Source organism: Strongylocentrotus purpuratus, unplaced genomic scaffold (genome assembly GCF_000002235.5).
Source record: "Strongylocentrotus purpuratus isolate Spur 01 unplaced genomic scaffold, Spur_5.0 spur5_scaffold_7, whole genome shotgun sequence".
In the NCBI taxonomy this organism is placed as follows: domain Eukaryota; kingdom Metazoa; phylum Echinodermata; class Echinoidea; order Camarodonta; family Strongylocentrotidae; genus Strongylocentrotus; species Strongylocentrotus purpuratus.
Window position 1 is genome coordinate 27,289,937 of NW_022145613.1, and position 16,577 is coordinate 27,306,513.

A 16,577-nucleotide genomic window follows, 5' to 3' on the forward strand; every position below is an offset into this window, starting at 1 on the left:
GCTGGATGATAGAGGGAGGGAATTAAGAAATGAAACAGGGTGATTGTGTAGTCCAGGGTCTCGTCTTATGAAGAGTTGCAATGGATCCAAATCAATCGAAAGTTTGCAGTCTCCTATCTCTTATGTACATACCGTAGTTGCGATTGATATCTCTTTGTAAGACGGGGCCCAGATCTTGATATAGAGATAGAGAATAAGACAAGAAAGAAGCTGGGAAATGCTTCGTAGGAGGAGTAAAACCTATTGCGTATGCCCGGAATAGTTGATGGTTGGATGGTTTGTTTTACCTGACTGCTAAGAAAACGTGTGTACATGTACATGTAAGCTTTCTCTGAGGGACTTGGTAATGAAGATCAATGCCTTTCCAAAGGGCACTGGCGCATCGCCTTGAGTTTTGAATTTGGAACCTCCTGGTTATGAGACCACTGCTCTACCATTCAGCCATCGTGTCTCCTTATATGATGCTACAAAAGCTAAATGAAAAGAAAGGCATATTTTAAGATATATAACATAGATAATCAAGCATTTGATTGTGTGGGGCTGGATTAACAACAAAAATGTTTACAATCTTCAAATAAAAAATTAAACGATTTTATATGTGTGATATATATATATGATATATACATGTAATATATATATATATATATATATATATGATATATGTGATTTTTGTAATACACAGAGGTAGACAGACAGTGTGTGAAACTTTAAAGTTAGGACTGTGATGTAAAGCTTCCATTTTGATAGTTGCATTTTATGTCATTTCATCACTAGGAAGGACAGGTCTCAGGGAAAAATGTTGTAGGGAATCTTAAACGACCTCAATCATCTTTTTTTTGTCCTCAAAATGAAACAAGAAGCCAAAAAGTTACGAGGGCTTAATTCCAAAGATTTAATCTCTTAAATGACCTTGCTCACCTTGTCTTAGCGCTCTTCATAGGTAGGAATTCACACAAGATGAGAAAGTAAGTCACATTTCAGCGCACATAATGTGTACATTACCGATACATTAAAGACAATGTCGCGTATCGGTCATGCAGATTCCTTGTATAAGGTTTGAACAAAATGTATAACAATGCATTACAATGTATAACCAAAATAAACATCAACGAAAACCCCTAGAGTTCTCACTTTCCATGATTTTTTTTTCCTTCCATTGTGCTCCCAACAGAAATTGACAGCTTGTATGACATGCGACGGCAGCTCAATGCCGACTTCCAACTGCAGATGCGTGATTACCGGGAGTTTAGTGAGCTTCAGAGGTTGGAGAATGAGCGACAGAAAGAAGAGGAGAAGAAAGCCCAGGAAGCCAATCACAAGAGAGAATGGTAAGACTATCCCTAGTCTCTGTAGTCCTATATCCCAATATTCCCACTGCAGTAAATGTTACACCCCATTAGTCCATTGGGCTTATCATCCATTGGTCCTATATTCCAATGTGCTTGAAGACCATTGGTCTAATTGCATAATGGGCCTATGACCCATTGGTACTATGTTCCAATGGGCTTGAAGACCATTGTTCTTATTGCATAATGGGCATATGACCCATTTGTCATATGTTCCAATGGGCTTGAAGACCATTGGTCTAATTGTATATATTAGACCAATAACCCAGTGGTACTGTATTTCAGTAGGCTTTCAGAGCATATGTCCAATATCCTAATGGTCTTACTGCATATTAGTTTGCAGTTCATTGGTCCTGTGTCCCAGCAGTGTTACGGTAGACTGGTCAATTGATCCTATATCTCAATGGTCTCACAGCCTATTAGTCTTTTATCTCATTGGTCTAATGGCAAATTGGTGGTATATCCCATTGGTCCTCCTTCATATTGGTCTGACAGTCCATTGGTTCTATATCCCAATGGGCATGCTGTATATTGTTCTTATGGCACATTGGTTCTATATATCCCAATGGTTTTATGGAAGACCATATTCCTGTCTCATTTCTATTTCCCATTGTTCTGATAAAAGATAGACCGACCCTCGCCCATAAAGGACGCAAACCAAAGACCAAATGTCCTGTTGATCTCATGACCCATCGATAGATAAGGTCTGATGACTAGTGGAACTTAGGACTATAGTGATGTCTCTGTGTACTAACCCTTGTCTTTGCATTGACATCTTCATCAGACTTAATGCTGTAACATGATAAAATCAGTACGACCAATTGTAATGTAAGACTGCAGGGACGTTCCAGTCTGCCTCCTTTGTCTTTAACCTCGCCAGTGCAAGGATGTCCCTCCTTTAGACATTGTTCATGATAAGAAGCCATGTAAGGGTGTATAGAATTATTAACTTTTGTAATATATTTTAACTACTAAAGAATCCATAAAAAAATATCAATGAAAATTGAGGGAATTCCCCCACTCAAATTTTGACAAAGGAATGACTATGAAACTTTTAAAAGTGACATGAGTATTGCCTGTATGGCCGAGGGTTTGGGATTTTAGCCAATTTAATTATCTGTATATTTACGTCAGACAGCCTGCATGGTGTACAAAAATGTAGGGCATTCATGTCTGCTAATGGTGCATATTCATAGTTTATTCTTTTTGAAAAAGTATTTATCACGGAGGGAGGGAGGGGAGCAGGGGGGGGGGGGGACACCAACATTTCAATGGACTACTAGTTCCCCCTTGTATTTGCCAAGTTTGGGGAAAATTGATGAAGCATAGCTCTTTCTGTGCCATTGGGATAGTTGTACACAGACTCTTCAAATGAATTTAAAGAATTAGGCAATTTAACAAATGTTTCATAGACGGGGTCTATGTTAAGTGGAAAACACTCCGTCCCTCAGATAGGCCATTAAATGGAGGCCCCATGTAGAGGAGAATCACTACCTTTGCACATTAAGAACCCACTGCACTATTGGTATAAGAGTAGGGGGAAACCCCACCTGCACACCCCAGTATAGTAAGACAATACTCTGTAAAGAGGGATGTACTCCAATGGAAGAAGAAGAAGAAGAAGAGAACAAATTTTAATAATATTCCTTTTCAGTATATAATAAAGAGTTTATCCGTTTGACCCCATTTGCAGGTTTGAGTACGAAACGACGAGAGAACCATTCCAAGAAGAGCGTGCCCAGATTGAATGTCTAGTAACCTATCTCCATAGACTGCTACCCAAGGGAGAGGGACAGGCGTTGTCACAAGGGGGTAGCCCTCTCAGTGGGGCCAGTCCATCTTCCTCAGGTAATGGAGCTTGCCAGAGCTTGTAAAAGAGTTTTGGAACCAGATCCTTTTAGGACCTTTTGTTGAAATTTATTAAGTAATGACTCGATCACTGTTGGCTCACTTTGGGAAAGTTGCGTTTACCAGTACATTTTCATTGTTGAAAAGAAGTCTACCATATTAATACTTCCAACAATATTTCCGTACTGCAACAATGACCCTAGAAGTTTAATACATAATAGTCTAGATTAGTTTTAGCCAAGTCCTTCCGGTTTCATGTGATATGATGGACCACTACTTCCTATCTAACATGGCATTCCTGAGGTCTTCAGCTTCCGGTCCTATGTCTTCTCTGAGCACATCTGTGTATTTTTTGGCTGGTCTTCCTCTGCCTCCTCTCCCATATGATGGTGTCCATAATGCTTTTAAAAAAAAAATCTTGAAATCTACGGTCGGCTTTTTAATTAATTTTTTTTAAACAATTTTTTAGAAGAAAAAAAGTTTAATGAATACAAAAATATGTATTAAAAGCTTTCATAACTAAGAAATATTAGCCCAAACAGGGAGCAAAAAAAAAAAAAAAAAAAAAAATTCTGACCGACCGGCCCATGTGTTGGCACCTAAAGGGCAATACAACATCTTTTATTGTATGCCTAACAGATATTGGGTGACATGTTTATCACATCTCTTGATCGGTAGCTAGTTATCTTCATAGAACAATATACATTGAAATTACATTTCAATAAAAATTGTTCTCAGGGAACAGTGATGAATTTTGAAATTGAACTTTTAACATTTTGTAATATCATGAATGTAATGGTGACACTTTCTCTCTCGTAAAATTTCAGTGAGTTCCCTTGGTCGAAGTTCATCATTCAAGGACGAGGAGGGGTCATACACCATTCTGAGAAAGAAAGGTGATGAAGATGATGAGGTGTTTGAGAAAGCTGCCAATTTGAAGAAGAAGAAGAGCAAGAGAAAGTCGTGGTTGGTAAGTAGCGCCCCTAGAAATTGAAAGTGGTATTACCTTAAATTGTGCCAATCATTAAAAAAAATGTCTTGCTCAGAATAACAGTTGTTTCTCTTTTATTTAAAAATACTAAAAATATAGCAGTTGAAAAATCTTTTTCATTTTTGCGAAACCTTCACCCCAGAACAGCACCAACTTATTTATGTAATTTGCATTCTGGCAGTTGGAGTACAAAGGATAATAGCAGGTGAATGAAATGCTTTAACACCACAAACACCTGGGAAGGAAGCATCAATAAATTTGAATACATTTAGTCGATAAACGACTACGCATAGTACGTCATGCAATCAAGAAAATGGTGATGCCCATGTATTGCTGAGAAACTGTACTTTATTCTTGCTTTATGCCTTTCTCATACACTTTGGTGGGGCATCTTGTAGATTGATGGGCCAGAATACAATGAATACAACAACTTATTCTTTGGGGTTAGTTCTCCTTTAAAAGCATCGTTTAACAATGTTAAATTAAATTGTCTGTGATATGGTGTAATATTGAAGCCCTAAAAAAATTGGGCTTCAAAATGATCATGAAGTGCCTCAAAAAAGTAGAAATCTTTGAGTGACCGGTGTTACCATACTTAGTCCCCCCAATAGACTGTAGTGTTATAAAAAACGTTGGGAAAACTGTTTTTGAAATTTCGATTGTCCAATCATAAATATCTTGATAATAAGATTGGCGATCAGCTTACAAAAGTCATGGGATTCTTGACTGACCTTAAGGTTTATAACTGTGATTGCAGCATGAGCTAATTACTGGATTTTGTTTAGTATCTGAGGCAAAGATACCCAATCCATTTAATAAATATGCAGTCACAATGTCTGAAAATCAAATTTGATTACATAACACTATTAGTGTGTAATATTTAAAAACACCTCTATGGTACTGCTACAAAAAAGCTATCATGGATGCATCTCTCCACAGAGTTTTGTCTAACCGTACATTTGTTTTTCCTACTTGCTCAGAGCAAGCCTCTTCGCCACAGCCGTGAGATCTTCAACCAGTTTACCTCTCTGGGTCTTTCTGCTCCTTCTACTGCCATGGAGATCCAGGATGGTCTAGATAGGCTCCTAGCCAAGATGGTGAGTACAAGTCCGCCATTTTGTTGTATGACATTTGAAATCTTGAGTAAGGTGTCTGAATATCAAAGTTGGTATTATAGCCTATCTGTACTAGTTTGGCCAGGAGGGATTTGACCTCCCTGCAAGGTCATTGACAGGTGGTTATCTCATCCATCAAATCAGCTCTCAATTAACATAAGAAAAAGAGGACCATGGGGATCAACAGGTACCACTTAGGCATTATTGGCTATATAGAGGGCGCAAGCAGCTACAAAGTAGTGTTAATTTTGTTCATATACAAAAAAGAAGGAGCAATCTCCTTTTTTTTTAGCAAAGGCTGTCACTGAATATGGGATTTCAGTAAAAGAGATTTTACAGGAGCAAGTAATCACATTTTAATATGGGGATTCTTCTTTTCATTCCTATCTAGTGAAATATTTTGAATAGTTAAAAATACCCAAATAGCTATCATGGGTTGGATTAACTAGTAGGCGCATCTGAAGAACAAGACAGTGCAGTCAAATTGTGGAGGGTCCATTATAGCAGATTGATGTCTTTTCTGTCTAGATTTTTATGTTGTGCTATCTCGTCTTTCCCATACAGCAATATTACGAGGATGCTGCCGCCAGTGTGAAGATGGCCCACAGTGCAATACCCCAGGACCTGAGTGCATCCTCCTCTTTCTCATCAGGTGTTGTCACGGCAACGGATGTTGAGGACACGTTCGACTTCCCAGAGGATATACCCCAGGATAGCGTGCCAGGTGATGGCTGGCTGGGGGCCGGTGTTCGAGATGGTGAGGGTGATGGTGGTGAAAGTGCTGCAAATATGAAAGGAAAAAAACTCGGTGATGATGAGGATGGAGTCCAAGAAGATGGAGGAGAGAGTGAAGAGCGGGAGGACAAATGCTTCCAGGAGGATGTGCCAAGTATACGAGAACCCTCTGGTGATGAGGGAGGGGACGTATCTGTAGCTGATTTAAGCCTGGGATCCTCGAAGGTGGTAGATGATGAGTCGGGGAGCGTAAAGCTGCAAGTAGAGGGCACTGTTCAGAGTGATGAAAGCGGGAGCAGCGGGAGTGACGACAGCAAGGAAGCGGGAGATGTGACCGATGATAGCGAGAGCACCGTTGTGGCCAATGAAGGCGAGGGTGGACAAAGCTCGCCAGGTGATGGGAGTCCTGCAACAAGGGGAGGGCAGATGGTGGCAAATATGGATGCAATGGCAACAAATATTGTTGTCGGTGACGCAGAGCGTATCGCTGAGGGCCAAACTGAACCTGTATCAGGAGAAAGCAATGTTACCATGACGATTCCTGATATAGGAGACGACGAGGTGGATAAAGATCGGGAAGATAGCGGGATGGGAGACATCCAGGATGGAGAATCCAAGAAGGGAGGGATTGTGGAGAGAAAGAACGAGAAACTCAAGTTGATTGTGACGCGAAAGAGCGAGAAGGATCTCGAGACCAAAGCCGATCTCCTCATGTCCTCCCAGATGGAATACAGCAGTGACTATGCCTCAAATTCCACCGGTAGTGCCGTTTCCACGCCAACAGACATTCTCCTGAAACGGGAGCCGCTCCTGGACACCAGCTCGTTGTGCAGAGATACGAACGAGGTGGAAATGTCAGGGTTCGTGTTAGGCAGCGAGGAGGAAGGAGACTGTGAAAGCATTCTGAATGCAAACAACAATAGTTCAACTCTGACCTCCCAGCATGCTTTGCAAAGACCGCACCTTGGTTCGTTCGGACAGGAACAAATAGCAGGAGGAGAAAGAGAAAAACTTGATGTCTTTCAGTCCGTCGATCCTCCCAGTTTTCCTGTACGGGAAGAAGAATTATGATGATTGTCGCCAGAAGTTTTTTCAGTCTTTTTTTATGTATGTTTCAACACCTACAATGTACGTTAATCTCTTGTGGAATGTGTGTTGTCCTTGTAAAGACATCAATTGATTTTCTTCATGACATTTATGCATTTTCAAATTTTTCACATATTATATATGTTTATTTTACTTTCATGTAATGAAAGCAATTTTTGTCTTATATTGTAAATTGTCTATCTCTTATCCCCGCACATACAACACTATATCTTGCACAACATAGTGAATTATGCATAATGACTCTAAATGTTTTGTTTCCACTCTTTACTGAAGAACCTTAGGGGCTTTTAAAGTGATGTCCAGGCTCACACATGCTCTGCTCTCGTAAGCCCCAAAATGCTCACATTTGTACTAGATATACACAAGTGTTTATTTCTGTGCAAAGCTGATTTGAGCAGGCTTTTGAAGTTCAAAGTGCCATTTGATATTCGTCTTGTCTGGAAAATGCTTGAATATTTACATTTTCATGTCGATATATACCGTTGCCTCTCCGTGCCGTCGGCTTCTCTCTTCCTACATGTTGATGTAGAAAAGGGGAAATGATTTTATTTTGGTGGTGCAACTAATAGAAAGTCGATTGGCTGTTAAAATGCAACAAAATGCTGTAGATACATTGTATCTCAGTTAAACATTTTTTTGCTGTCATGGCATAAGATAAAAATGTAATTGATTTGTTGGGATTATTTGCACCAACTGCATTCTTTTGAATGATTGAAATTGTCTGCGTGTTTTAAGCAGTGTTTCTGTTGCAAGTGCAGACCCAATTAACATTTATTTTGATTCGTTGAACTTGAATAGACTATAGTATGATCTCTCGATGGAGGGAAGGAAATACATAACTTTTATCTTGAATATTTACACATGATACACATGTTTGTATGTGTTGTATTGCTTTTATCAAGGGGTTATCTTTTTCCTCCATTTTATGTTTTTCTTTAGGAGAGAGAGGAACATCATTGAAATTATGAATGTTTTCGAATAATGTTTAGAAAATCATACTATTCTGTCATATTTGCTACTTCTATCTTTTGGATCATTGATTTTGCAATTTGCTTTGAAAAGTGGATGAAACAGAGAAAGTAAAAGTCGTCGTATTTGAGAGAGATATGTTTTATATCAGCTTTGGGTTGTTGTAATGTCAGGAATATTATGTAAAGTTGTATAATCTATATCAGATATTCAGGTATACGATGAAAGGAAACGAGTGGTATATGTTTTATGATGTAAATATAAAACAATATGGCAGATGACTATGAAAAATTAATATATTCTTGAAATCAATAGTTTATCAAAAATTTGCTCTTCCTTTGGTGTTGATTCAAAACATGATCAAAAATATGACAGGGATGTTATTTTCATTTTGCTTATTCCTAATCCATGATATTTAATGTGGTATACTTGTTTGCTTATTCAGATTTGTTGACAATTTACCACTTACATGGACATGTTGGAATAAAAAGAAGACAAAATGGTCATCAGGTTAGTAAGGAACTATGAATATATTTTGTAAAAAGAAAAAAGAAAAAAGAAAGAAAGAGGGTACAAAAGGTACTAAAAAAACATAACAATAATCCTTTAGATAACAAGGATCCCATTTACACTTGTTGATAGTTCTCAATGATGATGATGCAGGCATATTATTGAGCAGCACTGCAGTGTATGATGTTACGTAATGGTTAGTTAGAGCATTCTATTTCATTACTACACATTTGTATTTGGTTGTTGTATAGTCACGAAAATGTCTTGCGTTACGTTTTTGTTTTAGGGGTATCCTAACTTTGCACTATATATCTTGAATCTTTTTTCCCCATCAGAATAATCTATTCAGATGTTGATTTGAAAATAGGAGGAAGCAAGGTCCACCAAAAATTTTTTTTTTTTTTGTTCCCTCAAATATTTTAGAAAGAGATATATCTGTAGTATTTGTTGAAATTCAGGGTTTTTATTTGTAACACCTGCTGTAATGTGTATATTTTTGTGGTATTTTAGTGTGTACAGCGTAATCTTGCTTAACTGCCTTTTTAAGACACTGGTTGAATTGTAAGGCAATATCTAGCCAAATATGATTATTTTGTTCCCATTTCCTCAGATTTGGCATAAATGGTCAATGAAGCCTAGCGTAATATCACATGTTTTGAATTTGTATTTGTGCATGAAATGAGGACCTTTTTTTAAAGCAAATTCAGTTGTAATTTGCAATTAAAAGAAGCAATGTATTTGCTCCTAAATGTGATGACATGTAAAAAAAACTTAAACTTTTTGAAACCCTTGTACACAAAATTTCAAAAAAATTAACACGTTCAGAACACTGCCCCTATCAATGCCAACTTGCTAGATTCAACTGGTCTTTAACCTGTAGAACAATTAAATTAAATTACATTGTATTACGGCTTCTCCTTTTTCAAATTTTGTTGTGAATTTTAATTTATCTTTGGTGTTATTTGATGTTACTAGGTCCTAGTCTTAATGCAAATTGCCTTGATTATGGAGTGCCCACTATACACAGTGTGCAAGTCTTTCACTGCTCGAATGAGCTTTTTTGTGAAACAAAAGACTAAAAAAAAAGGTAAAGTGTTTGGTTATTATAAATGTCAATCCTACTTATACTATGTTTTTTTAATGTGCCTATATTAGTCCATCAATCCATCACATGATATGGACGTGTGTGTTTGTATTTGTGTGTGTGTGTGTGTTGAAGGAAGCAAAGTGAAAGTGTATTGATAAAGGTCAAAGGTCAGTTAGAAAGGGATGGGAGTGGGGAAGGGGAGATATTACTTGTGTATAATGCCACTTGATAGAGACTACGCATACAAAGAGTAATGTGCATTTTTGGGGCCCCAATTCATTTTGTTCTTTTCTAGTATTAGAGGTCTGCAAAGTAGGAGCATAGGCTTGCAAATGATTTTTTGGAAACGGCAGTAAATATTTTACCCATGATATCTTTTTTTAAAATGTGTTCATGCATTGAATCTGAAATTCCAACATTAAAAGCTGCCAGCTCTTGTTTATACCAATGATTATTGAATTATGAAATTTTGCAATTTTATCGGAAGAAATGGAACATCTTTTATTCGCTCGAGGTATGATCTGTTTAAATCTACAAACTTCTCTGTGTATCCTACATCATGATAAAGCAATCAAAATTGCACATTTTCGCATTGGTTGTTTTGGATGTCAAACCTGTACTTCCACCTATTAGCTCATGCGATGTTATATAAAATGTTTTCTTTGAAGAAACAAGTCGGTCCAAATGTTCATGTCACAGCAGAATTAATTCTTTTCTAGCCATCATTCCTTGTATAAAGTTATGCCTGAAAATTTAAGCAAAATCAATTATTGCTCTACCACTTCTGCAACAATTGCAGAATATCCCAATATCACTATCTCCATAACTGACAGTTTGATAACGCACAAATATGTAGGGTAATCGTGTCCTTATGACGTTTCTGGAAAGAGGGAACTGAATAAAACGTTAAGGTTTGACTTGCTACGACTGCCTTGGAAAGACAATGGTCTCTGTATGAATGTTACAATTTAAATGATACCTGCTGCATAGAAAAGGGGCACAAGTAAGTAAGTTACAAATAGAGAAATAGATATTTTGTGTCTCATTGCTATTCAACAATTCATGATCGGCATAAGGCTCTTAGCTGCAAAAGCTTTCTATTTGGAGTCGGAAGGGTATTAACTCAAATAAGTTTTACACAGCTTTAACGCCCTTCTGGTTCCAAACAGATTATATTGGCTTTCAAACCCATATACATATAATCAATACTTAAATATATAAAAATGTTAGTATTTTGCAAGCATCATATATAAGAATACCATCATTAATAATGAATGTTTAATTCCACTGCAACATCATTCAGGTTTTTCTGTGCCATCATTGCTTTATTATCCTTAAATGCCTCCCTTAATTGAATAATGTAAAACTGCAGAGATTTATTTTTTTCACAGACCATACATGTACCGATACTTCATTTTGAATAAGGGCCCAATACGTTAAGAATCTGCAATAGACTTTAGTTTACTAGACAAACTATATTTATCAAAAAAGCTGCAAAATTTGTACTCTCTTTGAGCTCTGGCTTTAATGGGAATATACATGTATATTTGTTTTCATATAAACATAAAAGTATAGTTTGAATAGTTTTAGGTATGTAGATTTTAAATAAGAATAATTCAAGGATTATGATAATGCTTTTTTATTCTTCATTTTGATAGTCCTTGTGCCCTCTTTTCATGCAGCTTGTTCTTGTGAAAAATTGAAATGTATGTAAAATGTATTTATGAGACGATATGTTATTTTTCAGTCGTTATTATGATGTTGTATATTAAGCAACAACTGATATGAATGTTGAATAAAATTTAAAAATCCTAATTTCATAGAATATAAATTTGACGATGTTATAGAGTATTTTGTGTTTGTGTCTCTCTCCAGAATGCTTTTACTTGCATGTTCATCTGATGGTCATCGAAGAATTATTTTGAAATGTTTCGTGCAAGACAAGATTTGTTAGGAGGGTATGTGTGTGTGTGTGAGAGAGAGAGAGAGAGAGAGGATAGTGAGAGAGGGAAAGAAAGATTGGAAAAAGGTACGAGGAGAGATAGCAGAGAGATAGTTGGGTACGCACCTAAACAAGTTTTTAATCAAGTATCGTTTGATCCACAAAATATTGATATAGCCTCGTCTGTCATTTGGGTTAACAGTCAAAATTGACAGTTTTTAACATAATACATGTGTACTTACTTTATTGGTCATATTGTCTACTACACCTTTTCAAAAACACATATGAAAACTCTTGCAGCCACCCCTCCCCCTCCCACCAACCCCATTGCACTCTCATTTTCTCTTTCACCCCACCCAAATATTATATAATTTGGATATCACATGCTACTCTTTCAAACTGTCTGTTCAGATACAAATAAAGAAGTCCTAGATGACAATTCCTTTTCTATATTTCTTTATTTCATTCAAAAATTGTTGTGCTGTTAAATATTCTCATGCGATGAATTACAGAAGAGAGGTAGAGCATTCTTCACACATGATGCTTGTACACCATCTTGGGGGGAAACAAAATAAACGAACACAACAGCACGAAAAACAAAACATTAAAGGGCAAGTGGAGGTGGAAAAAATTAGTCTAGCTCAACAAATGTCTGTTTGTAAGAAATAATTTGTGTCAAAATGACAGAGATGGCAATAACAGCACACTATGCCGATGTAAGCCACTTCTTATTAGATTGCAAAAACTAAGAGAATAATTGAAGAACTTGACAACTACACTTGAGTATACGACCAACCAAATGACGCTTCAAAACATATTCAAAGATAAATCTAACTTGGTCCACATAGCGAGGTTCATTAAAGCAAGCAGCCTTAAAGCCCCACTGTCCTACTTGTAGCTACTTGCTCCCTCTATACAGAAAACTTCCCCAATTGGTGCCTGTTGGTCCCCCGTGATCCTCTATTTTTTATGTTAGTTGAGAGCTGAGTTAATGCGATAGCCACCTGTCTGTGACCTCGCTGTGTGGTCTTATCCCTTCTAGCTCAGTAGTATTGACGGTCTTTAAAGTTTACAAAATAATCCCCACCAAAATAAAGTGCTAAACAAATCACAAAGGCCTACATGTACGTTAGAAAGAATCATGCTTAAAATGTACATTCATCATACTATAAATCCACAGATTCTTTAAACATACAAAGCAAGAATTCATAATTTACTAATATCACATTAATCTAGAGGATTTGAAACACTAATTAATTGTTCAATCCGTTTAACTCCTTTGACCACGCTACAACAACCAATTGTGACAAAAACAACAACACAATGCTAATAACACTTTATTTTTTTTGTAATATTTTTATTTAAAAGGGATTTAGGGTGTCATTATTTTGTTTCTTCTGGAAGACACTGTATTACTTAAAATAAGGACTCAACATTTTGAAACCTTATAGAAAGGAAACAAAAAGTAAAACACACTAAAATGTCTTTCAGACAATACCATCATAAACATATATATGATTCGCACACACATCTTTTTTTTAAAAATCAGTCATATAAATTTCTCTCACAGTAATAAGGGATAAAGGAATAAAACTGTTATGAAAAATAAATACAACTCCATTATGTCATGCAGTATTAATTAAGAAGTCAAACATATCACATAAAGTCAGTGTAGACTGCATTATCCTATTTAGCACCCTAACAGAAATGACAATATATCATTTATTGAGAAGCATAAGGACGTTTACAAAAGTTGTGTTCCTGGTTGACTTTTAAAAAAAAAACTAAAACCTAAACCTTTTTACATGTCATTTTATAGATTTTTTCTTCCCTTTTCGTATTATTATATATACTATTGCATTATGGTTTGAAATCAAACAAATCTTCAGTATTTACTTGTCATAAACTCAATTAATCAGCCTCAATTTCTACTTAAAATATGAATACTCCTCACTTAACAATAATTACTAAAATAATAATGACGAATCTATTCTATTTGTATCATCAATTTGTTTGCAAGTATGGAATATGTAATAAGTTGTGATCTATTGTACTGTGTACTATTCATATTTATCTATATCTAAGTTTTGTTGAAATGATGTTTAAAACTGAGCTTGTAAAACTTGCAATGTAATTTAGCTCTCGGGCTACCATTTCGCAGTTGTTCTAATAAAACCATTCTACTACTACTACATTATTATAATTCATCAACATGTGCATCAAAAACATAACGATAACTGTTTTTTTGCGACATTCATGGAAAGCATAAGGGCGTTATCTAGTGCTTCACTGAGATTCGTCGTAAGTGCGCTTGTGTCTTTAGGCCTATGCCTAGTTTGGGCAATCCACTCAGGACGTTATCACCCTTAAGATTCCACGTACGCGCTTCGATGTGACACTCACTCGGCTAAAAAACATAGGAGAGAGTATGAAAAAGTGCATTCAAAGTGTAAATAAGGGAAAAGAAGAAATGTGTAAGGATTGAGCTACTTTGGCTTCTGTCGATTGACAAAATGAATAAGGACATACTGTCCCCACTGAACTATCACCAGCACTGCCAGCCATCTAATTCCTGCCAGTGTGCATTTTGTAAATGTTTATGCTATGTTCGAGTGTTGTTGCTGAACTATTATGTAAAAAAAGATAAAAATAAATTGACAAAATGAATGAGGACATATCCTCACTGGAAGAACATTCACCATGTAAACAGCACTGCCAGCCATTTATTTTGCAAATATTTCTGTAGTTGCAGAAGTGACATCCATGTGATGGGACAATTAAAAAACACAGAAGAGAGTATGAAATAGTGCATCAAAATTTTGTTTTTATAATAAAAAAATGTAAGGATTGAGCTGCTTTGGCGCCTGACAATTGATAAAAAGAATAAGGACATTGTGATAAGCCTATAGTGCACATGTGTTGAAAGCTTTGTACTGTGAAATCAATCTAGGTGTATCCACAATATACCATACTAGACATAAGACAACACAACACACCATTTTTCTTCATGGTGGAGCTATTTTAATGTCTTGTAAAAATTCTGTGTATACACCAATGTTAAAGACAACCTTTTTGTTTTGTAGCGTAGGGGAGGGGGGGGGGGGGGGAGGAGGGTGTAGGATTACCTAAGCATTTTTATACATATATTTTCTATTATTACAAAGCACTTGTAACTTTTGTTATTCTCAAAGGGTCTATAAAATACAAGCCCTGCTTTTTTAATAGACTCCTCCACTATGTTTCCCCACTGTGCCAATCTCAAATGATTTATTTGAACAATTGTATAAGCATTTGTTGTATCTTTGGTTAATATGATGTTATTGAATTTGTATATATTGCATATTCATTTGAATATGTTATATTATGTGGAAAAAACCTTGAAACCTTGTGAGCATGTCTAACAAGCAACTGCACAGGAATATTTTTGGAAGTAGGATGTAAAAACAAATGGGGACTCACAAATTATAAAAAGTTATTTTGAATGAACAACACTACATCATTACATTTTCGTCTACATTAGAGCAAAACTAAAAGATGCCCTATATCAGGACGTACAGGAGGCATCAGCTACCAACTGCCGTCTTGGTATCTACCATGGGAAGCTGTCTGTGGAAACATTTTTGTCTACATGAGAGCCAAACTAAAAGATACTCTACATCAGGACGTACAGGAGGCATCAGCTACCAACTGCCGTCTTGGTATCTACCATGGGAAGCTGTCAAGGGAGGAACAGCAGAGGATTTTAACGGATTTCAAAAAGCCTGATGCTGTTTTGAGATGCTTAATCAGTACTGTGGCATTTGGTATGGGAATCAATATCCCAGATATTGAGAGGGTTATCCATTGGGGTGCAAGCCCAAACCCACTCGCCTACTGGCAATAGGTAGGTCGCTGTGGATGCGATGGCAGACCAGGGAGGGCAACAACATTTGTTACGAGCCATTCTTTAGCATCGAAAAACACCGTCAACACAATGAAAAAACATCAAAAAAGTCAAAAAAGAAAATAAATGTGTCAGGATACAGATATTGTGGATTTTGTCCATCGACAAAATGAACAAAGACTTATTGTCCTCCCTGTAATGGCAGCTACGCTAAAGCCGGGTAATAATTAGTGCACCTCGGAATAGAATTTCTAGATAGGCGGCGCTACAGAATTGCTTATTATCATTATTAACAATGCATTCATTATTTGTCATTTGTATTACACAGAAGTTTAAGTACCTGTGGGGAAATTTTTGTATATATGCGAGCCAAACTGACAGGTTTCCTGTACCAAGACGTGCAACAGCCATCACCTACCCACTGCTGTCTTGGTATCTACCCTGGCAAACTGTCGAGGGATGAACAGCAGAGGATTTTGTCTGATTTTAGACAGCCTGATGCTGTTTTGAGATGCTTAATCAGTACTGTAGCCTTTGGGATGGGAATCAATATCCCAGATATTGAAAGGGTTAAACATTGGGTCGAGAGCCCAAACCCACTCGCCTTCTGGCAGGAGGTAGGTCACTGTGGACGCGATGGCAGACCAGGGAGGGCAACAACATTTGCGATGGGACACTCACTTGGCTAATAAAACACAGAAGAGATTATGAAAAAGTGCATCAAAAATGTTAAAAAAAGAAATAAAAAATATGTAAGGATTGAGCTGCTTTGGTGCCTAACAATTGATAGGACATTTTGGGATAGGCATCAATATTCAGGATATTGAACGAGTAATACATTGGGTGTAAGCCCCAACCCACTCGCCTACTGGCAGGAGGTAGGTCGCTGTGCACGCGATGGCAGACCAGGGAGGGCAACAACATTTGTTACCCGTCATTCCCTGTCATCTAATTACACCAACGACACAATGAAAAAACTCTTCAAAAAAGTCAAAAAAGAAAAGAAATGTGTCAGGATACAGATATTGTGGATTTTGTCAAATG

The 16,577-nt window shown here is 36.9% G+C and overlaps 1 protein-coding gene across 2 annotated transcripts in view; it reads left to right on the forward strand.

Annotated features, from left to right (window-relative positions):
• Positions 1-8,677, forward strand: part of LOC586924 — a 36,714-nt gene extending 28,037 nt beyond the window's left edge. For both annotated transcript variants that reach the window (XM_011665289.2, XM_011665290.2), the window contains exons 7-11: positions 1,172-1,328; positions 3,040-3,194; positions 4,022-4,164; positions 5,166-5,282; positions 5,865-8,677. In XM_011665289.2, the coding sequence (XP_011663591.2) occupies positions 1,172-1,328; positions 3,040-3,194; positions 4,022-4,164; positions 5,166-5,282; positions 5,865-7,106 (1,814 nt within the window). In that variant the 3' untranslated portion in view covers positions 7,107-8,677. The remainder of the gene's footprint in view (positions 1-1,171; positions 1,329-3,039; positions 3,195-4,021; positions 4,165-5,165; positions 5,283-5,864) is intronic.
• Positions 8,678-16,577: the final 7,900 nt, after the last annotated feature.